This window comes from Tenrec ecaudatus, chromosome 5 (assembly GCF_050624435.1).
Source record: "Tenrec ecaudatus isolate mTenEca1 chromosome 5, mTenEca1.hap1, whole genome shotgun sequence".
In the NCBI taxonomy this organism is placed as follows: Eukaryota; Metazoa; Chordata; class Mammalia; order Afrosoricida; family Tenrecidae; genus Tenrec; species Tenrec ecaudatus.
The window spans coordinates 147,016,160-147,038,712 of record NC_134534.1 but is presented as its reverse complement, the minus strand read 5'-3'; the positions used below and the strand labels follow the sequence as shown (position 1 = coordinate 147,038,712).

The following is a 22,553-nucleotide window of genomic DNA, read 5'->3' as shown; positions in this document are numbered from 1 at the left end:
AGCAGGGGAGAAGTTCTTTTGCGTACAGAAAGCGGGTTACAACCAAGACTGTGGAGCCTTGTCAGCTTGGTACAGGCTCCGGTTAAGAGGCAATGCATCTCTGATGATGTTCTCCCAAATATCTATAATTCAGTGAGCTGAGCGCACACAACCGAGCAGACCCAGGGGCGGCGCCCCCAAGAATGCTGACACACGGCCGGATGCACACCTGCCTCCAGACTTTCCCCGGCCAGGAAGGTTCCGTTCACCCGGCGGAGAACGCAGATCGCCCAGATACACCCACGAGCTACACCCACGAGCGGCACTCACGACGAGCTGGCTCCAGTGGGTTCCACGGTATCTTAACCACAACCCGCGTCCACCGTGGTCTACGTGAAAGCTTAGACCCTTCCAGAGAGTGTGTCTACTCCAGCCGAGCGCAACCTGCGGGGCCAGCGCGCTCTTGGCCAAAGAAAAAGCCCACAGGAGGAAAAGGCAGACTAAACACAGGCTGGGAGGACTCCGCGCAACGGCCCCCAGGCACAGGAGGGAGAGGCTGCCCGTGTTTAAGGCAGCTTCCCATCGCCCCGTGGGTTTAATTCATTTTCAGAATCTCAAAGGGAGCCCTCACGCTTCTCGTGGAGCCCCCAGCAGAAGGACCTCCACTGGCCACCGTGACCAACAAACAGAAGTTCGATGCCGAACAGATGCAAGGCCAAGTTGGGCAGGTGTGAAATCCAGAGGGCCCCCAAAGGAACCTCCCCGTGCTCCCCCAAACCAGAGACCAGGAAAGAGACCGCTAAAGGGGCGCTCTTCCTTGACATCTGGCCTTGCGGATGCAGCAGGCGCGCGTCTGGTCGAGTCCCTTAGAAAAGACAGGCAGACGGACAGACAGACGTGGGAGACCTGCAGGTCGCGGGAGAGGAGAGGGCGAGCGGCAGAAACAGAGAGGGCGGCTCAGGTTGCATCCAAAGAGAAAGGCCAGGCGGCGTGAGGCGACAGGGAAAGGGGGACCCCCGCCCAGTGGGCAGGATGGGAGTGGGCTGGGGTCGAGTTGAGGGAGCACGCCCAGGAGACAGGCAGAGCCCGGCACCGGGAGGTGGAGGTGCAGGGAGCAGGCGCAAAGCCTACCTCGGCGTCCTTGGCCGGACTGCTGGCCGGGGGCATCTCCAGGCTGCAGTTTGCCCTCTTGACGGTGAGGTAGAAGGGGTAATCCTTGGCCACCATGGCGGCTGCCGGGCCGGCCCTCTGGGATGTCACCGCTGATCCCAGGCGATCACAAAATTCCCAGGCGAAAGAGGGACCCAGCTCCACGGTGCCAGGCGGCGGCGGCGGCGGCGGCGGCGCGGAGACACACTGCCGGCTTCTAGACTGCCGGGCTGGAAGCTGCCGGCAAGCGGCTGAAAGGAGGGCGGGGCCGGCCCGGCGCGGGGCGGGGCTAGACCTGGTCCCGCCCAGGGGCGGCCGGAGCGTGCAGGGGGCGGGGCCGCACAGAAGCCTCGGGCTGCTAGGCAACCCCGGGGTGGACGCAGCGGCCGCGGAGCGTGGGCAGGAGGCCCTAGTCTCAGCCAGACCAAAGGGGCTGTAGGGAGAAGCGAGCGCTTGAAAATCCCCCTTAGAAAAGGACAAGGTGGTCTTCTTGCTGGCCTTATTCCCAGGCCAGTCGCCCCTGCGCGCAGTTTCTCCAATTCGTCCTTGGAATGTCCCTGCCCAAGCGCGGCATGCACCCATGTTGAGTGTACCCGCCCGTGTGACCACCTCCACCGTCGGGGTTCAGAACAGTCAGCCACCTCTAGAAAGGGCCCCCCGTCTCGTACCTTGCACCCATTTTGAAAGGTGAAGAGGAGAAGGGTGCGAGGCTGCCTGACACACTCAGACGGGCTAGTCGACCTGGCTGTTTCAAGTACAAAGCTGCACAGCAAGGTCGGGGCACTACTACCAACCTTCCCGGGCCCCTCTGAAGAAACACTGCCTTGGCGAGCGCGCGAGGAGACAATTATACGATGGGGTCAGTCCAACAAACCAAACCTAGAAACAACCAAGAGTACTTAACTTTCCTTACTATGGAATCCAGGGGAAGCCAAGTACTCTTACCCAACCGCCCATTGCTTTTAAGTCACTGCTGACTCATTGCAACCCTATCAAGAAGTCCTGGTGACTTTAAGCACGGCTAAACCGGCAAGGCCAGCAGTTAGAGACCACCAGCTGCTCAGAAGGAGAGGGACAAGGCTTTCTACCCCCTTATAAAGAGTCTCTGAAACCCACAGGGACAGTACTCTTGTCCTATAGGGTCACTATGAGTTGGAATTGACTTGAAGGCAGGGAAGGAGAGGTGAGTTTCTGAGACTTTTCATCTTTATGGGAGCAGACAGCTTATCTTTCTCCTGCAAAGCGATTGGTGAGTTTGATCTACAGCCCTTGCAGGTATCGGTCCAACATCTAACCCATAGCCTCACTATAGGAGAAAGACGTAGCCTGCTAAAGTAAAACTGTACTGTCTTGGAAATCCTACAAGGGCAGTTTTACTCTATTCTATAGTGTTGCTATGAGTTGGAATCCATCCAGGGCCAATGGTTGTGGACCACCACTAGGTACCAGGGGGAAAGGAACCAGGTGTCCAAGGTATACTGTTATAAGTATACAAACAGTCCAGCCACTATATCATTTATGTTTAAAACACATCTATACAGAATATCATTCATGTCCTAGTAGGGACATAGACAAGCACAGTGCAAATTTGAAGGATTTTCAGTGAATTCGAAGCAGTCCCCTTGAGGATGGGGTACATTGGGATGAGGCATCTGTGACTGAAAGATTAAAGATGGTGGACAAAGGACTTCAAGGTAACATTTTTACATTTTTTTTACAAAGAAAACAGTGTATATTAACTTGGGAAATTAGAACTTATTTTTAAATATTAAAATGACCCTTATCTCAAAAGTTACTTGGTAGGCTGTACTGTGAAATTCTCCCTCCTTCCTCCTATCTGAGTCATGACTACATCAGAAGGTGGTCAGGGGAGAAGAGGACCTTTGGGTTTGACTTCTGTAGGTATGTGGGAGACAGAGTATGGAGGTGTCTAGACCCTCTTCCAGTTCGGGTCGGAACCCTGCAGTTTGTACTTTCCAGGCAGGAAACCCCCTAACACCCAGCTCTCTGGTCTCAGGTGCTGGCACAAAGTCGCCTGTTTTCCTGTTCAGCTAGTGTAGACACATTGCCTTAGGGCGCAGGAGAATCTGACCCAGTTCTGTCATTTCGTTATCCCCACACATGTATAAGGGGGCTCCTGAAGGAATGGGTTCCACGTGAGTATGAAAAGAGCATCTGAGACATTTCCCAAAAAACGTGCCCCTTAGAGCGCAGGAAAGAAGCAGATAAAGAAGTGGGGGAGGGGAGTGTACCTCGGACTCATCAAATTGTTCGACCCAGATTCCTCAATTCCTGAATAAAACTTTGTCCTTTAACCCTGAACTGTGCTGAGAGGAGCTCACAAAGGCACCCCCTCCCGCTGGCACTTAGGATAGTAAGGGAGCGAAAGGGGCACCATCTCCAAGGGCACTCAGCCAAAGCAGCCCTTGTAGAACACTACAGACAAAGCAAACCAAGCAGCAGTGATATATCTCACTGTGGGCTCCCCTAGCCCCAAGGTCACTGGAGATCTGCACGGAAGCACTCTACAGTGGCCTTTACATCTCTCCTGTTCCAACTTGTGACCCTTAGGGACCTCCCATCTCCCCAGGACAACTTCGGTTTTCAGCTGATTCAGAGGAGATGCGCTTTGATCTCAGATGGACCCTGTTGAGCCTTTGGGCACTTGGTGACGTAAAAACAAAACCACCTACCCCACCAGACCTTGACAGCCCTTAGGTCAGGTACTGGAACAGTCAGTCACTGTGGACTCAATGCAGTAACAAGCCCAATGAGAGAGGGAGAGCTTTAACCCGTAAGTACAACCAAGAAGAGGAAAGAATAAATCATACTGGATGATGAGAAGGTTGCCACGTTCACGTGGTCAGGCACCCACACTTTTTGCTGCCTCCTCAAAAGACACTGGAGTCACAAAAATCGATACGTATGAAAGAGAGATACCACGGGTGCAAAAAACTTCGACCTTTCCCACGGTACTTGCTCGACAGAGACAGGCAGACTGACAGAGAGAGCACTTACTACACTTACTACTACTAATTTTTAAAAACCTCTCTGCCATCGAGTCAGTTCTGACTCATGGCAGCCCTTCAGGACCGGGTAGAACTGCCCCTGTGAATTTCCAAGACTGTAATTCTTTATAGGAGTAGAAAACCCCATCTTTCTCTGGAGGAATGGCTGGTGGTTTCAAACTGCAGACCCTGCAGATCGCAGCCCGACAAGTAAGTACTGGCCACTGTACTTTGCACGAATATGTAACAAAAAGAGCACACACCTCTAAATGAATGTGGAAGGAGAGAAGGGGGTCTGGAGTTCCCTTGGTGGACTGATTCTTGCTAAGCTTCTCTACAGAGCACGGACGGGTGTCTCCCCACATTTAAGGTGACTCTAGTATTCAGAGGTGCCTGTAAGCTCAAGCCACCAGTTTTGGATGCACACAAGTTCTAGATTTGGTCCTCGAGACACTGAAGGGACTTTCGAGGATATTGTTGACCCCATATACATTCTACCTTGGGGCTTCACTTCAGAACCTCCTCCAGGTATAATATGCTACTCTACCATTAGCAGAATCTGGGTTCTGGCAAATTGCCCAGGGCCCAAGCTAGGGGTGTTTGTGACCAAAGATGTGGTCAGAAAGCAGGCTGCCCCACAGGGGGGGGGGGGGTTCCCAAGCAAGCCACTGTGGCTCGTGTCACAGAAGTGGGAAGCTGGGCCAAGCTCACCATCCTGCCCCCGAATCCAGCATTTGTGTGTGTGTGCGTGCACGTGTGTGTGTGTGCACATGTGTGTGTGTGTGTTTAAGGAAAACACTGCCCTAACAGTCAGCTTCACTCAAAGCAACAGCACAAAGTGCCTTTCAGAACTCGCCTTGGGCACAACCCGTTATAATCCTATAAAACGTTTCACAGCTGGGCAGTGTTCCTCGCAGGCCAGAAGCCTGGAGACTGGAATAAAGAAGGCTGTTCTGTGTTTCCAGGAACGGTGCCAAGCACAGGGCCTGCAGTCTTGCCTGGGCTGAACAGGGCTCACTTGAAGTGCTGGTGGAGTGGTGGGTCTCCACACACCAGCTAGCCACTGGTGATTAGCTCCTTCAGAGAAGCAGACAGCGAGGCATTGCTGGAAGACCATCTATCAACTCCTTAAATCCCAGGGCCCTGACTGGGAGCAGAGCACGCCCAGTGTGGGGCTAAAACTTCCGGAGGGGGGTGGCAGGAGGAGTGGGATGACAGTCCTCTCCGCCACCGGGATTAAGCTTTGACCTGTCCACTTTCTACTCAACATCAGGGACAGTGGGCCCCTTCTTTCTCAAAGCGCCATTCATTCATCAAATATGTAATGACTATTTGTTACAGGTCAGCACTCAATTAGCTCCATTGCTCCCTCCCCTTCTCCATCATCCTTAAACCCCTATCAGAGTAGCCAAGTGCTTAATACACACCAAAGAATACGGTCGACTTTTAAAACGTGGCCTTTCCACTCTAACCTCTGCTGTGAGGTGTGCATTAGCAAGGCGGAGGCTCCGGTGACAGGAGCTGAGCCCTCAAAGCCTGTCTTTGAACATGTGTGCCTCTGTCTGCTTCCTTGGCAGCTGGAGCCAAGTCTTTTACCCCTGCTAATCTGACATGACCACACATGTTCCAGTCCTTCTCCCAGTCGATTCCACTGGGGCGACAGTCCCAGTTAATGACCATGCCAGCTCTCCTCTTTGCAACTACAGGCTCAATGAGGAAGGGTTGTAAAAAGCACGACGATATTCTGGCAGTGAATTCTGGGACTTGGAATGGTGGTTCCCTGCGAGATAGGTAAAAAGCACTGACCATACCTAAAAGCACACCTACCCCCACTCCAGCCTGGGGATGGATCCATTAGCTCCAGGCTTGAGTCATAAAACACATCCCTGAAAGGGAAAAAGAAAACACATCCCTGGATATTCTAAATCTGGAAGGCTTAGTTTGTTTATTTTCTTAAAGATTTCACTTTCTGAAGCAAGTCTGAGAAACCAGCTAAGTGACAGTCTCTCTCTCTCTCTCTCTCAGATTAAGCTAATCCTTATGGATTATTAGCTATAATGCAAAAATAATTGAGGCTTTAATTAAAAAAATTAAGAATGAATACTTGTTTTGCTCTGAGGTATCATAGTCAGGTACATTTCTTAGTCTCTGGTTCCCTGGTGCAGTGGTTGTCAGTGGGGACAATTTTGCCCTGCAAGGAACATTTAGCAATATCTGAATCCATTTTGGATGCTGGTGGAAATGGACCAGGGATGCTGCTAAATGTCCTACCGCACACAGGGCAGCCCCCACCGCAAAGAACAACATGTTCCTAAAGCCAACAGTGCCATGTTTGAGAAGTCCTCCTTTAAAGAGAGAGGAAGACTGACATGGCTTCAGAGCCAAAGGATGGTGGGTTCTGTCCTCCCCGATATGTACTCTTGAGACTTTGATCATTAATGATGTCAAAAGTCAATGTGGGTTCTGATGCCTGAGTCCAAAGGAACGCCAGAGTAGTGACGTGACCCAAATTGTCCCCGAATACCCACACCTGGCCCTTCGGTGCTGAATAACAGATCCCATAAAACACAAAATGGACCAAGAATAAAGAGGAAGGTCGGAATACGGGGGTGGAGAGAGAGTGAAAAGTCTTATGCTGCTTTGGAGCTGAACACGTACTTCAAAAAGCCAGCGCAAGCTAAAGTTTCGAGGGCAGGTCAGGCCTTAAGAAGCTAGCAAGGAAGGGAAAAGACATTTGTCAAAGCTTCGACTTTCCACGGACAAGCTCTCCCTGTTGATTCCAGTTGCTTCGGGAAGCAGACATGCAACCCCACTGACTAAAGCCCCAGAGGGTTTCATTTACTGGCGTCCTGATCGATGGTATTTCGGGCTGCACCGCTTGTGCGGATGGAAATCTATCTCACTCAAGTCTTTGCGCTCAGTCTTGACCTTCTCCAACTTGAACTTATTACTGTCGGTGGGCTTGTCGCGCTCACAAAACTAAGCCATGGCTCTTAGAGGATTTGCTACTCAAGGGTCTGTGGAGTCAGTGAGTAGTTCTATATTTGTTTGAGGGTACTTCATATTTTGAGACCAAGAATTCGGTAAATTTGTCATGCTCTAAACTATTTATTCACCTCAGCTCATCTATACATTATGGGGGCTTTGTGCACTAACCATTAGGGAGGAAAATTAGAATGTGTATATTCCAGCTTTGGATATAAAAGTTGAAGTGCTTTCTAGCAACTATAAACTCAGCAAACAAAATACTCTACTTGATCAAATCTAAAGATGGTAGAATGGAGAGTGTGTCATTATTTCACACATTCCCGAGAAAGAAAGAAAGAACATTACGTGATAACAGGCGATCAACTCCTCGAAGATAGAATGACCAGTGAGATGTGTGTCACAATGAACATCGCAGTATTCACCTTGTCTGGCCTGGATTTGAAAACGACACCTGAGTTCCAGGTGATCAGGGATAATGTTTTCAAAGACCATCTGTGCTGAACCTGATGGTAGGCGCCATGCAGTCCGCTCAGACTCACAGTGACGTTTTACACAACAGAACCAATCATTGCCTGCTCCTGCAGTATCCTCACAATGATGGTTAGGGTTGACCCCGTTGTTAAAATCACTGTGTCCATCCATCGTGGTGAGGGGTTTCCCTCTTTTATGCTGCCCTTCGACTGTACCAAGCGTGATGTCCTTTCCCAGGGCCTGGTCTCTCCTGATCACATGTCCAGAGCATGTGAGATTAAGTCTGGCCATCCTTGTTTCTATGGAGCATTCTGGCTGTACTTCTTCCAAGAAGTACTGTTTATTCTTTCTGAAGTCAGATTCTTCACCAGCATCATAATCCAATGTATCCATTCTGCTTTGGGCTTCCTTAGTCAATATGCAGCTGTCATATGCATATGAGGGGGATTGAAAAGACCATGATCTAGTGACACAAAATGATACCTAATTGGTGAAAAGTTAATTTTCATCTGGGAAAGATAAGATAATAAAATATAATAAAATTTATTTTATTTCAAGCTATTACAACCAATAATATCTAAAGTATGTATCTCTACTTGCTTGATACCTCCATATGTCACTCTTTTAAAAAGACTCAAACTATTGATTTCATTTCAATTTTCATGGATTGGTAAGGATACCTGTGGTATCTTTTATTTGAAGAAAGTCAGAACCAAGGCCAAACACATGAAGGAGGGAAAAAAAAAAGAGCCACAATCTATTTGCTCTAGCTCTCGTGCGGCTGAAAAGTTTAGTCCACAGGAGGTACCTACAAATTCTGAACGAAAAGAAGATACATCATTCTGCCAGCTTTCTCAAGCTCCTCCCTAGGAACTTATGCATATTTATCTCTACGAAATGTACAAAAGAGAATGAGCTATAGATCTCTGGCCTGCCCAGTGTGCTCTAGAGTGGATAGCAATAACTTGATGGGTTAAAAAGCAAACAAACAAAAACAAAAACTTTTTCCAGTACCAACTAAGCCAGGTGGTTTTCATATATCGAAACCATCTTTCATGTAGTTTCCACAAGCATGTTTTAAAGTCTGAGATTAACCCTATTAGAATGATAACTTACTGGAGGGGATATTTGTACATGGCTTTTCATTTTTCAACCTGGACGGCACAGTCTTTAGAATTTCACATAAAAGAGTCTTACTAAATCATTCTGAATTTTTGTATTCTAAATATGAATAATGAAGAGCTATTCTACAATATAGCAAATTATAATTGACTATAAAATAACTTATGAGAAATGAATGGATTTGAATATTTTTCAATAAAATGCACATAGAAAATATTAAACCAATTAAAATGATCATATTTTATTCAATAGTTCTTTAACAACAATGTTCATTGCTTTTTCATTATTCATTGTTGTAAACTTTTAACACATAAAATTTGCTTTTTTCAATAGTTTTTTGATTTCTTGACTGCTGCTTCCATAAGCTTTGATTGTGGATCCAAGCAAGATCAAATCCTTGACAATGTCAATCTTTTCTCTCTTTATCATGATGTTGTCTATTGGTTCAGATGTGAGGAGTTTTCTTTTCTTTACACTGAGTTGCAATCCATACTGAAGGCTGCAATCTTGGATTTTCATCAACAGGTGCTTTAATTTCTCACTTGCAAGCATGGTTGTTTCATTTGCATATCAGAGGTTGTTAAGCCTTCCTCCGATCCTGATGCTGTGTTCCTCATGTAGTCTAGCTTCTCTGATTATTTTCTCAGCATACAGATTGAATAAGTATGACAAAAAGATACAACCCTGATACATACCTTTCCTGATTTGAAGCCACACATATTTCCTTGTTCTGCTCAGATGGCTGCCCATGGGTCCATGTATGGGTTCAGCTCGAGCACAATGAAAACTCAATAAATAAATAAACTTACTGCCCTCGAGTCAATTTAGATTCATATTGACCCTATAGGGTAGAGTAGAAGAACTGTGTCTTTGGGTTTCTGAGACTTAAACTCTTTACGGGAGCACACTGGGGGTTGTAGCCCACAATGAATTCCCATTCTTCCCAATGACGGCCATAGTTTGTTATGATCCACACAGTAAAATGCCTTTGAAGAGCCAATAAAGCATAAGTAAACATCTGGTATTCTCTGACATCAGCCAAGATCCACCTGACATTGACAGTGTTAACTCGGTGGGTGCCATGTTCTCTTCTGGATCTGGCTCTCAGTTGGCTTCTTCTGAAGAAAATGAAAAGACGTTTATGAAAAGAAATGAACAGAAGGTTTATAAAATCCAAAGTACTGGGCCCAACCTCAGATCCACTGAGTTGGAATCTTTTGCAGCGAACCCCTGAAAGCTGTGTTTAATAAATACTCGCAAACAGCAGAGGTTGACCAGGACAGTGTTGTGAGTTAGAATTATCAGCAAACCCAATGATGAACCTGGATTCTCCACCTCCACCCTCACACCCCTCCCCCAATGAAGCATTCTGACATAGATCTCCTGGTGAGGTGCCCAGAAATAAGTATAACCAAGTGGTTACAGTACAAATATTCAGAGCAAACAATTCTGCTAATCTCATCTGAATCAATGTGCACCGAGAAACCATCATGTGTCAGGCAGCATGCAACACGCTTACGTGTGCATGGGGAGGTGGGAGGACACAATGAAAGACATATAATTCCACACACTGAGTAAACCACCAAATAAACCACCCACCAGGACATGTATTTTGGTTTTCAGAATCTGATTTACAATCTAGTACCCAGAGTCACAATGAAAAGCATGCTTATCTTCATAGCCAGGGGCATGACTGCATTTAAGTTTTTAAAAACTTAGCTATACCAAGACAGAAGGGGAGGAGGGCAGTTGGCTGGATGTGTTTACTTGAAAAGGACTCGGGACCGCTGGGAGACCGCATGTAGAAGGCATCAATTACAGAACAAGCTCAACCAGCAGAAACAGGTTCGGGGCCTCCCAGCCAAGTATATGTCTCAACTGGTAGGAATGAGAGTCACCGTGTGTGCTAGACCGAGCCCATTAGCTGGATGTGTGTGGTGGACATCAGTCAGGCATTTCACAGAGAGTGTTGTTAAGTGAGCACTGTGTTAGGTGGGAGCCGGATTATAAGAGGAGTTATAAGCAAATGGTAACTATGCTTGACTGCTACTAAAGGGTGGGGGGATTGAGTTTATCCAGAGATGTCTTCGAAGACAGGCCTGACAATCTGGGTCATAAAACATCAGCCACTGAAAACCCTATGGGGCAAAAGTTCTGTCATGATGCCCACGAACTGGAAAGAACCACGCAATAACTGGTTTTGGGGGAAGGAAGCTTCTCTTATGTTTGAATGATTTCCATTTCATGTCCAAAATTAAAGTGAGGAACCCCAGGGCTCATGTGCCCAGTGCAGGGACAACTCATTTGATGGTTTCATCTGGTATTTCCGGCCATCTGAGGCTGTTCTTGACCCCTGTGCGAGGGGAACCCTTGTTTGTGTGCCCTTTACTCTCTCTCACCAATACCTATCCTGCTCATAATTATTTAATGTCCATCTCCACTCCCCAACTGAATGCTACTAGAGGGCTGGGACAGTATTGATCTTTCTCCCACAGCAGTTCCAGAAACTGCCACCGTGCTAAGGAGACTGGGCAGGGGGGTGAAAATGGAGACCTGGGCCAGAGGGACAGGTGGGAGAAGCTCCCTCAAAGGGTAAGAACGCAGGAAAGTCCCCTAGGATCTCGGCCCATGCTTGGGAGACCAGAACCCGAGCCAGGACTACATCTCACCCTCAGGATTACTTTCCCCAGGACCCCTTGCTGCCATCTTGGGAGAAGAGGGCAAGTTCGGAGAATCTGCTGCACACGCAAGGCCTTTTAAAAGGCTTGATAGGCATGCCTGAGTACGGAAGCATTGTGTTGGCTTTACAGCTGAATGCGGTTTCCTTCCTTCTGAGCTTCTAATAAAACTCTCCACTGTTGCTTGTATGGTCAAGACTAATTCCAACAACACTGAGGTAGGTGCTAGATTACCATTTATTGAAACAAAAAAACAAACTGAAATGGATCTGATCAGAGAATATGTAGTGGAGGAAGCAAATCCAGAGAAGAATTTTTATAAGAACGGACATACACATTGAGTTTCCAAATGAGGCTGGGAAGTGATACGCCAGCTAACCAAGTAACCACGGAGCCCTGATGGTGCTTTGGGGAAGGCCTGGGCTGCTAACTGCGAAATTGGTGGTTCAAGTCCACCAGCTGCTCTATAGGAGAAAGATGAGGCTGTCCGCTCCCGTACAGATTTTCAGCCCCAGAAGCCTTATTGTGGCTATGAGTTGAATGGGCTCATGGGTAGTGGATTCGTGAGCCAGTTTCTCTGGAGTCCCATGGTGCTGAGTAGAACTGCCGCATAGGGTTTTCAGATCACCAGGCCTGTGGTTTAAGGTGCTTCTGGGTAGGGGTGAGTGCCAACTTTTCAGTTACCAGCTTAACCTTCCGTGCTGCTCACGGACAGCCAGAGTACCAGAGTGGACTACTAAATGTAGACACGGCCCCTTCCTGTGGGCTGCTCGGAGAGCCCGAAGCTCACGGCAGTCCCTCTGAGAGCAGACTCCCACGGTGTGAGGGAGTGGAGCAGTTTGAGTTATTACTGAGAGCTTTCAGTTCCAGCTTTTATGCACACCCAGCAATTTAAGTCAATGTCTAAACAGGGGAGACTTGCCAGGGAGGCGAAAACTCTCGGGGAAGAGGGTGTCCAATCATTGCCCTTTCAGAGATCCCCGACAACACACTCATCTACCTTTTTCCTTCCTTCTAAAGAAAGTTGCTTCATTTTCCATCTCGAGGCTCCTGACTGCGAGTCAGACCACAAGAAACATTTTCTTTTCAATTTGTCATGCTCACACTTAGTGCTATTCATATGAAGACCTAGCGGCCTGCCTTGAAGGGCTTCTGTAAGATCAAACAGGGCCGAGCTGATGTGAAATGGACTCAGAACTTCTTGATCAAGGAGGGAAAACAGAAACTTCCCTGCCTGCTGCTCCGCCAAGGAGGGCCACGTTGTGCCCACCTCAAGTCTCACAAGAGGGGCTCTGAGAGCTCATTCTGCTTTAGAGCCGGCGAGGCAAAAAAGATGAGGGCAACTCCCGGGTGGGTGGGCGAGAAGCAGGGAGGGAGGGCAGTCAATGAGAATCGAAATTGCAACGCCAACGCATCACGTGGCTTTCCTCCTTGAACTTCAATAACCCGGGGCTGCCTGCAGGCTCTGAAAGCCAGATGCAATGGGAGGGGCGAGGGTTGCTCTGGTGCCAGGAGCGCGCAAGAAGACAGAACGTTTGACAAGGTGGGCAGTGAATGAATGCCCTGCAGAAGCAAAACAGGCTTCTGACTTCTCCCACATTGGCAGCCAGGTGCCAGGAAGGTTCAGCTCACTGCATCCAAAACACACGACAGATCGGACCACCTTCGTGAAGATGAAGCCGCCATGAAGGAGAAACAATAGCTGGGGAGGCGGGGGGTATGAGGAGGGGAACTGGATCACTGTGTTCTTTGCCACTGCAAGATCTGTTTTAATGCACGCTAGAGGTTTCCCACATGCTAGGCAGCTTTTCCTATATCGTTTTTTCAAGGAAAATATTTTTCAGACCGGCCTCGGTTACTGAAGGATTGTGTTTTCTTCTCCCTCAGTTGGGGAGGGATCTGATTCTGCCCCATCACCTTACTGAGAGAAGATCTGAAGTGACAACTCTTCCCTGGGTTTCTGCTGCTTTTCCGAAAAGCAACTTGGGGTGTCTCATTACACATTGCCCCCAGAAGTGTGACAGGAAGCGCCTGTCACCCAAACGCAGAAATAAATGTAAAAATGATGCTTACGGAGCTCAAAAACAATCAAAGGGATCAGCATTTCGCTTCAGTTTCCTGTTCATAAAACTTTATAAAAACAACCCACCCATTTAAAAAAAAATAGCCCACAACAATAGCTCACTATTCTTTCCCCAAACGCTTGCCTCATGCCACTTTGAAATGAGGTGCCATCACATTTCCTGAGTTATGGACGCCAAGTACCACATCCTTTCCCTCCCTCCCTCGCCCCAGCCCACCTGGCATCATTCCTGAATGTAGACACTTCTCCAGCTTGTGAGCTCGCCAGAGAGATGACTGCGCCTCCCTTCCAGCAGCCCGGGAGGTCAAGCGTCTGTACCAGCTGGAGGCAGGAATAATGAAGTTTCCTTCCCCTAATTAACTCTCATTTCCTAGAGAAACTTTTAATATGAAAGGTGCAAAGTTACACAGTGATGTGTGTGTGACACACCTACAGCTGGCTCCAGCTACTCAAAGGAAAAAAAATGAGAAATGCATTATCTTGTGACCATCTTAAAATTTGAAGCATATTTCTCTTCTCCTCTGGCTCAACAGCAAAAACGTTTTTGGTAAACTCTTCAATCCCTCATCTTTCTGTGCCCAGTCCAACATGAAAACACTGGGATTCAAACACTGTACTTCCCACTTGCTGGCTCTATGACTTTGGATAGTTTGCTTCATGGGGCCAAGCCTGGGTTTGCTCATCTGTAAGATGGGTACCTGAAATGTTTGCTATTTTAATAAGATAAAACACATCAACAGTTTAATGAGGTAATCCAAATGCTGGCATTCCAGGCATTAGGTTAGCACACAATGCATGTTGCTGATAACTCTCCTGGAAAAGAGATAATCTTATGTGCTTTTTTTTCTCAGTAAATGAGAGGAGAAAACATGGAATTGGGATCTTCTCCATTTTCCTTGCCTCTGATGACAAAGACTCAATTGGAGGATTTCAAATATGGATTTGACTGTTCAGCATAGATAAGGCCAGCAGCACAGCCCAGAGTAAACTGACCTGATTGGAAGGATAGAGGATCCAATCCTGGCTCTACCACTACATTTACTGTGGGCTGTTGGGCAGGTCAATTAACCTCTCTGAAGTTCAGTTCCTTAAACTATAAGGCAATTTAAACATGAATGCTTATGACTGCGTGATGCTATAAATCCAGCAAAGACTGAAGTTTGTATGGACTATTGTCTCAATTGCATGCTATTTTATTTCAGGAGCATCTTCAAACAAAAATGACAGTACCAGTTACTGACATATATAGTCTTATCTAAAATCGGCATGCATCGTGTAGGCAGATCACACCTTTGGAGTTAGCCCAGGATGGTAATATTTTATAAAGGGTAATTTCTCAGGAAATGCATGTGTATACTCCACCCACAGCCATCGCGTCACTTCTGACTTTATATGTGGTCTGTGAGGCTTTAAATCCTTATGGAAGCAGGAGAGTGTCATCTTTCTCCAAGAGAGCAGCTGGTAAGTTTGAACTGCTGACTTGTGGTCAGCAGTCCAAGGGTTACCTGACAAGAGCTCTTTGCATATGCATATGAGTTCCTTTTTAAATCAAAGGGCAGATCAAAGAAGTTGAAAAAGAACGTAAATCAACCAGGGGGAAAGAAGCACTGAAGGGAAATTGGAGCTGGACCATAAATGGGATAGAAATAGCCAAAAATATACCACTGTCACTTAAAAATAAGTACTTGGCTGAAGAGCGCCTGTGTTATCTGTACGACAACATTCGGTTCCACCGGGGCTGTTGTGACTCTGAAAGCTGTCTCTTCCCTCCCTGGACAAAGCCTGGCTGCCTGGTGGATTTTCCCCGAGTCATAATTTCCTTTCTGCCCTTCATGGTTGATCTGTTTGCATCCAAGTGGCAGGACTGAGGTGGGTTCAGTTCTAGATGCAGCATTGGATGGGCAGTGGTGTGTAACGCTTAGCACCACAGACTTTAGCAGAGCTGGCAGCTCTGTACGCCTCCAGGCCAGACTCCCAACACTAAATAAATACACTGAAGGCCCCATTTGTTAAAAGTCAGAACCAATCCCGAAGAGAAAACAACAGGGCTGAAGGCTGGTGGGGGGGGGGGGGAGAGGGGCATGGGAGAGGAGGAGGCAGGAGAAAGGGAGGGAGGAGCCAACAAACCCAGGGACAAGGGAATAATAAGAGATCTAAAATCGATGGCAAGGAAGGCATAGAATGTCTGATGGGGTTTGATCAAGAGCTGTGTAGCCGAAAGAAAGTACTGAGAGTCAAATGAAGGTCAAACATGATAGTGGAACAGGAGAAAAGTAAAAAGAAATAGAGGAAACAACTGGGGGTAAAGTTATTAATAGAGGTGTGAATATAGGCATGCACATATGTAACTATATTAATACATAATGATAGAGATACAGGTCTATGTACATATATTTAAATGTTAAGTATTAAGGTTGCAGACAGGCATTGGGTCTCTACTCAAGTCCTCCCTCAAGGCAAGAACACTCTGTTCTAATAACCTGGCATTCTGTGATGCCCACCTTCCTGACATGATCACTGAAGTTAAAATGGATGCGTAAGCAAATGTGATGAAGAAAGCTGATGGTGCCCGGCTAATAAGAGATATAGCGTCTGGAGTCCTAAAGGCTTAAGTTAAACAAGCGGTCATCTAGCTGAGAAGTAACGGAGCCCACATGGAAGAAGCACGCCAGCCTGTGTGATCATGAGGTATCGATGGGATCAGGTATCAGAAGACTCAAAACAAATAGATTGATATAAATGATGGTGGTTGGAGTGGAGACCCAAAGCCCAACTGTAAACAACTGGACATTCCCTCACAGAAGGGTCACAAGAAAGAATGAGGCAGCCAGGGTGCAGCATTGCACTGGTGGAACACACAACATTCCTCTAGTTCTTTAATGCTTTTGCCCTCCCACTATCATGACACCAGTTCTACCTTATAAATCCAGCTAGACTGGAGCATGTACACTGGTACAGATAAGAGCTCTCAACACACAGAATTCAGGACAGATAAACTGCTCCAGAACAGTAATGGGAATAGTGATACCATTGGGGTAAGGGAAAGGTGGGGGGAGAAACGGGGAACCAACTAGAATGATCAATGTATAAATACCCCCTTGGGGAGATGAACAACAGAAATGTGGGTGAGGGGAGATAGCAGATGGTATAAGATATGAAAATAATAATAATTTATATTTTATCAGGAGTCCATGAGGGTGGAGGGTGGGGAGGGCGGGAAAAAGAGGAACCGATACCAAGGGCTCAAACAGAAAGAAAATGTCTTGAAAACAATAATGACAACATATGTACAAATGTGTTTTATACAGTGGATGTATGGATTGTTACAAGAGCAGTAAGAGCCCCCAACAAAATAATTCAGTAATGTTTTAAAAAGTCAGAACCTAAAGCAAATCCAAGAGGGCAACTTCTAAATGGTATTGTTGTTCGCTGCTCCTGGTTCCGCCCCTGACTCAGAGAGACCCACGTCTAACGGACTGGAACACCGACCCTCCTCAGACATCCCTGTGATCGGGTGCTGATCAGACTGCTGTGGTCCCCTGGGCTTTCATCGGCTCGTTTTCAAAAGTAGATCACCAGGCCTTCTTTCTAGCCTTTCTTAGTCTGGAAGCTTCTATGAAACCTGCTCAGCATCACGGCAACACGGAGGCCTCTGCTGACGACTGGGTGTGGCTGTGCAGACGCTGTGAACCTGGGAATCACACCTGGGCCTTCTGCATGGGAGATGAGACGTCAAGGGCTTCAAACCAAACCCACTGCTGTCAGATCAGTCCTGGCTCCCGTGACTCTGTAGCACAGAGCAGGGCGGCTCCATGGGGTTTCTGAGGTTGGAAATCTTCACAGGAGGAGCAGGCAGCCTCTTTTTTCCTTCTGTGGAGCAGCTGGTGAGTTTAAATTGCTAACTTTTCAGTTAGCAGCCATTTAAATGCTTAACCATGGTGCCTTCAGGGCTCCTTAAGTAGTCGCTGAAATAAACCAAACCAAGCCCACTGCCATTGAGTCGATTCCACCTCATGGTGACCTGATGATAGGGTTTCTGAGACTCCAGATCTTCACAGGATCAGGCAGCCTCATCTCTCTCCCAAAGAGAAGCTGGTGGGTTTGAACTGCTGATCTTGCAGCGAGTAGTTCAATGCTTAACCTACCGGGTTATCAACCAAAATCAAAACCAAATTCACTGCCATTGAGCCAATTCTAACTCATAACAATCCCATAAAACAGGGCAGAACTCACCCTGTAGGTTTCCCAGATTGTAACTCTGACCTTGAGGTTAGTAGCCCAAAGCAGAACCACTACGCCACCAGGGCTCCTTCATGACTGAAATAGTGCTCTATAAAAGTCAATTGGAACTAGAATTATTCAATAGCATTATTTTTAGAGCTTCATTATTTTAAAATATGCTTCCCCTACTACCCACAAGACGTATAAGGGCAAGGATCATGACCATTTTGTTCAGTGCTGCAAGATGCCTGGCAAGTCAACCAGGGATGGTGGTAACTAGCACCAACTGAGGGCTTGCTCGCTGCCAGGCACTGTTCTTAGACTCCACATGAGTCTAAGATAATCCTTACAGCAATTGTGTTAGTCTGGGATGACTAGAGAAAATTTCAGAGAGACTCATTTGTGTACAAGAAGGAGCTTTATATACAAGAGCAATTGAATATTGAGAAAACAACCTAGCCCAGTCCAGATCAAGTCCATAGTCCAATATTAGCCCATATGTCCAATAATAGTTCACAATCTCCTCTTTAGACTCACACAGCCATATAAGATTGCCAATGCAGGAAGATCACAGGCCAGTGGGTGGGAAGTCTTGTGGATCCAGTGGTGGTAGAAGCATCTCAGAGCTGGCAGGGGTCTCCCCTTGGCTCCTCCAGCTCACAGGGCTCTGGCTACATCAGTGTAACTCCATCAGGCTCATTGTCAGTAATGTCTCGCAGGGAGTGTGTGTCCCGCCTCCAGCAAGCTATTTATCTCCTTAGCACCTCCAAATGAGTTGATCAAGCTGTGACCTGATTGACAGGCTAAACCCCACCCCTTCACTCTTAAGTCTCAAATTGACAACAGATTATGTAACTACCACAACAATGATATGACGTGGGTACCTCAGTAGGCGAAACTGAGGCCCCAAAAGTTCAAGCCTCAGTCACATCATATGGCAAAGCTGGGGTTTGCATGCAAGTACTTGCTTCTGAGACCTGCAGTTCCAATAGGGGTGGGACATTAATAATCTTCAGCTCTTTCTCAATGCTAGAGCCAGACATTTGAAGCTGTGTGATAGTGAGATAGTTAAAGTTTATTATGCCAACCTGGCTGATAAATACATGTGGGGTTAATCGAAGGACGGAGAGATAAATGGCTCAGTGAGCCTTGCCTTTCAAGTTCTTGGCTATCTTGCTTTCTGATGTTTGGACCAGGGAGCAGCTGCCTTAGCCAGTTCCCTGCTTCAGCTGGCAAGGCTCACTTCCTGCAAGACATCCCTGAGGAGACCCCTGCCAGTGCTACGATGCTTACATGTTCACTGATTTGGCTTTCCTCCTACAGTTGGCATCATTGTATCTATTTTGTGAGATGGAGGAGGACTTTGTGGATTGGTGTTGGACATACAGGCTAGTGTTGGACTTGTGGGCTTGGGAAGCACTGGGTTGGGATGTTTTCTTGATGTGCACTTTATATAAAACTCTCTCTTATATAGATGAGCTTCTGTGGATTTGTTTCTCTAATGTACCCAGACTTACACAGATATGGTGGGAGACCTAGGTTCAGATCATCTTCATCCTGGGCTCCCACCATGGTTTTGGTCTAGTCCAAAAACCACCAGCTTCCCAGCAGGCCCATCAGGGCGTTGGATAAGGTCTCTAAGAGTTTATACCCCCAAGTTCCAGAGTCCCCAAGTTTCATTCACGACAAGTGCAGATCACTGCACCTGCTTCTCCATTTTACCCTTGGGATCAATCAATCAATCGATCGATCAAGTCGAGTTGTTCTGGCAACATCAATTCAAGGGAACCCTCCCCCACGCTCCCCTGCCATAGGCCTGAGCAGGACCGTGCTCCATCAGGTGTTCACGGTTGGTTGTTTATTACAGTAGGTCGCCAGGCTTCTCCTCTGAGCACTTGGACTGCTAACATTTGGGTTAGTCGACAGGGATGTTAATTGCTTACACCAGCCACGCACTCCTCCAGAGGACAAGCCCAACCCCCTGCCACCGAGTCCATGCCAACTCCCAGCAAGGAAGGACCACCAGCATGTTTCCCACAATCCAGTAAATTCCTCAATCACGTGAAACCTCAGTTTCCTCATCTGTCACGAGGACATCATGGCTTCAACTTCCAAAGAGCTGAGGGGATGGTTAGAGAAAAGTTATATAAGGGACTGACACATGGTGGTCACTTCATAAACAGTAACTGAGTTTATTATGGTTCCAATGGGGACCAGGAGATCAGCCTGGAAGAAGAGGACATCTTCTCAAAGCCTAGGAACCAAGAAATAATCAGGCAAGACAGCTCTGAAACGCATGTGCAAATAGTTTCTAAGTATAGACTTAGATTCTCTCTCTCTCACACACACACACGCACACTGAAGGATTCCCTATTGAATTCCCTTTTTATAAGATAGAATAATGCAGGCAAATTTGAATGATAGGACAAATCAGAATCACTATCGTTTCGGGAGGTCACATTAAGCCCCTAAAAAGCTAGGAGAAATATCAGGTCCTATTTGATCATGGAAGTATGGGAGGCTCAGTGGGAGAACGCTCACGTTCCATGTGAGACCCCCATTAAATTCCCGGCCAATGCTCCTCTGTACTGCACAATAGAAGTTCCAAACTAAGATCGGTCTGGAGAAAAGGTCTAGCCATTTACTTGTGAAAACGCTTCACGCAGATCCCATGGAGCACAAAGGATTGCCCTGCAGCTGGATGGCAGAAGACCGGGCAGTGCTGTGACCCACTGTGCATAAGGTCGCAGTGGGTCAGGATAGCTCACAACAGCCATGATGATGTGACTAGTCCCAAACAAACTTTGTTTAACTGAATCCTTCCAAGCTGCTCCACAGGGTGTTTACCGAGGAGGGCACAGAGATGCCGAGAGGTTAAGTAACTTGGAAAAAGTCAAGGTCACACAGCTACAAATGGCCAAGCTGGAACTGAACTTCGACATCCCTGAACACTCATGGCCTGCACCGCACAGCTACACCCCTCCTCAAGCACAGACGGTGCCCATCCTGTAACAGACCCCAGCTCCACAGGGCAGTCATCCCTGTCTGCGATGTGGGCCAGCAGTCCTGTGGGAAGGACGGTGTGCAGGATCAAAGGGACTGCGTTGTGAGCCCTCTTCATTCACAAACCCTTGGTGTCTATGGACAAATCACATAACTTTTGGGATCAACCAGAATGTCCTCCATTTGTTTTTCAACCCAAGTCTTGTGGGACCTTCAACTGCTTTCATTGTATACCCTGGAGGTCAAAAGTAAAGAGGAGCCAAGGTGTGAGCTGATTCCTCTCCTGGGATCCTGTTTGCTAGGAAGCACCCGTGAACCCAGCTGCTGTCCATTCAGTTCCGACTCAGGCAACCCAGTATGGGTCAGAACAGAAATATGCTCCACAGAGCTCTCACAGACTGAGTTTGTCAAAGTAGATCCGCAGGGCTTCTTGCTTCCTCGGTGGATTCCAACCAGTCAGTTAGCAATCAAGCACCTTAACCTTCCGCACTACCCGGAGCTAGTAGCAAACACAGAAACGGGCAATTCCTCGGGTACTTTCCAATTCTAGACAATTCTACAGTGCTACTGCATTTTACGTGGCAGGGAGCAGGGCAGGGATGGGGGCGCACCAGGGTATCAATGGGAGAGGAAACTGCGCTTGTCTTAGATCTGAGTGTGCACAGCAGGCAGTGGCTCATACTTCCCTTATAAGCGTATCCAGTGCCATTTGGAATGGAGCAGAGGCCCTGGTGCTGCTGTGAGTTAAGCGTCAGCCTGCTAACGAAAGGGCTGGTGGTCCAAACCCACCACTCACTACGCAGGAGGAAAGACAAGGCTGGCTGTTTCTGTAAGGACGTTATTTTCTCGAAAACCTAGTTTGCTGGGACTCGGAATCAACTCTACGGCAGTGCGTTTGGGTTTGTTTTCTTCCAGTTTGGTTTGTGTGGGGATGTAGGGCGCTGGTGACATAACAGGGAGGGACACACTCAATAGGTGCTGACAGTCCTGAGCCACAGGACAGTCAACAGACCAGATCAAAAGGGCAGAAACTGAGCCGTGACTGAAGCTACAGGAATGTCTAACAATCTCTTGTTTGACTCTCAACAATTTCTCCAAAAACGAAGAACAATCTATTTCCTTTGTTCCCAGCCACCCACCCTGCAATAAGCCATTCTCAGTCCCCAGATCAATTATCTTTCTTGTGAATGCATTTACCCCTTCCAGCTGGATAACCACAGGTAAGCCTGGAGTCTGAACAAAGGTGATCTGTCTGGGCGCTAACAGAATTCTTCTGGTTTTCATTTGCCCAGAGTTGTGACAAATATTGTTTCATCTGCTTCCAGCTTAGCTTTTAGAGCTCAGAGCATAAAGTCCTCCCAAGAGAAAGAAAGTTCGAAACAAACAAATTCGCTGCCTTCCAGGCAATTCTGACTCTCTGCGGGCATTTAGGACAGAGCAGGTCTGCCCTTTATGTTTCCAAGACTGCCCGTTTGGGTTTCCAAATCTTTCACTATTATTAATCATTATATTGGGGGCTCTTACAAATACTATAACAATCCATCATTCTATTATGAACACTTGTCCATGTGCTGCCATCAACATTTCTAAAACATTTCCTATCTGAGCCCTTGCTATCAGCTGCTCTTTCCCTCCCTCCCCTCCCTTCCCACCCTCATAAATCTGTGATCAATCACATATTATTATTGTCATATCATGTCTTACACTGTCTATTGTATCCCTTCATCCACATTCCTGTTATTTGTCTCCCTGGGGGGGGGGCTATATAGCCAAGCTCATGATGGGTTCCTCCTTTCTATCCCCCACCCCCCCATGATATCACTACTCCCACTACTGTTCCTGAAGGTTTTA

At 47.3% G+C, this 22,553-nt stretch overlaps 1 protein-coding gene across 3 annotated transcripts in view; it reads right to left on the bottom strand.

Annotated features, from left to right (window-relative positions):
* Positions 1–22,553, bottom strand: part of ARHGEF3 (Rho guanine nucleotide exchange factor 3) — a 355,657-nt gene that overhangs the window by 72,335 nt on the left and 260,769 nt on the right. Inside the window, exon 1 of one of the 3 annotated variants that reach the window (XM_075550010.1) lies at positions 1,111–1,334. The exons of the other annotated variants lie outside the window; for them this stretch is intronic. Coding sequence (XP_075406125.1) covers positions 1,111–1,206 — 96 coding nt within the window. The 5' untranslated portion in view covers positions 1,207–1,334. Of the gene's footprint in view, positions 1–1,110; positions 1,335–22,553 lie in introns of those variants that run through there. 3 annotated transcript variants of the gene reach the window in all.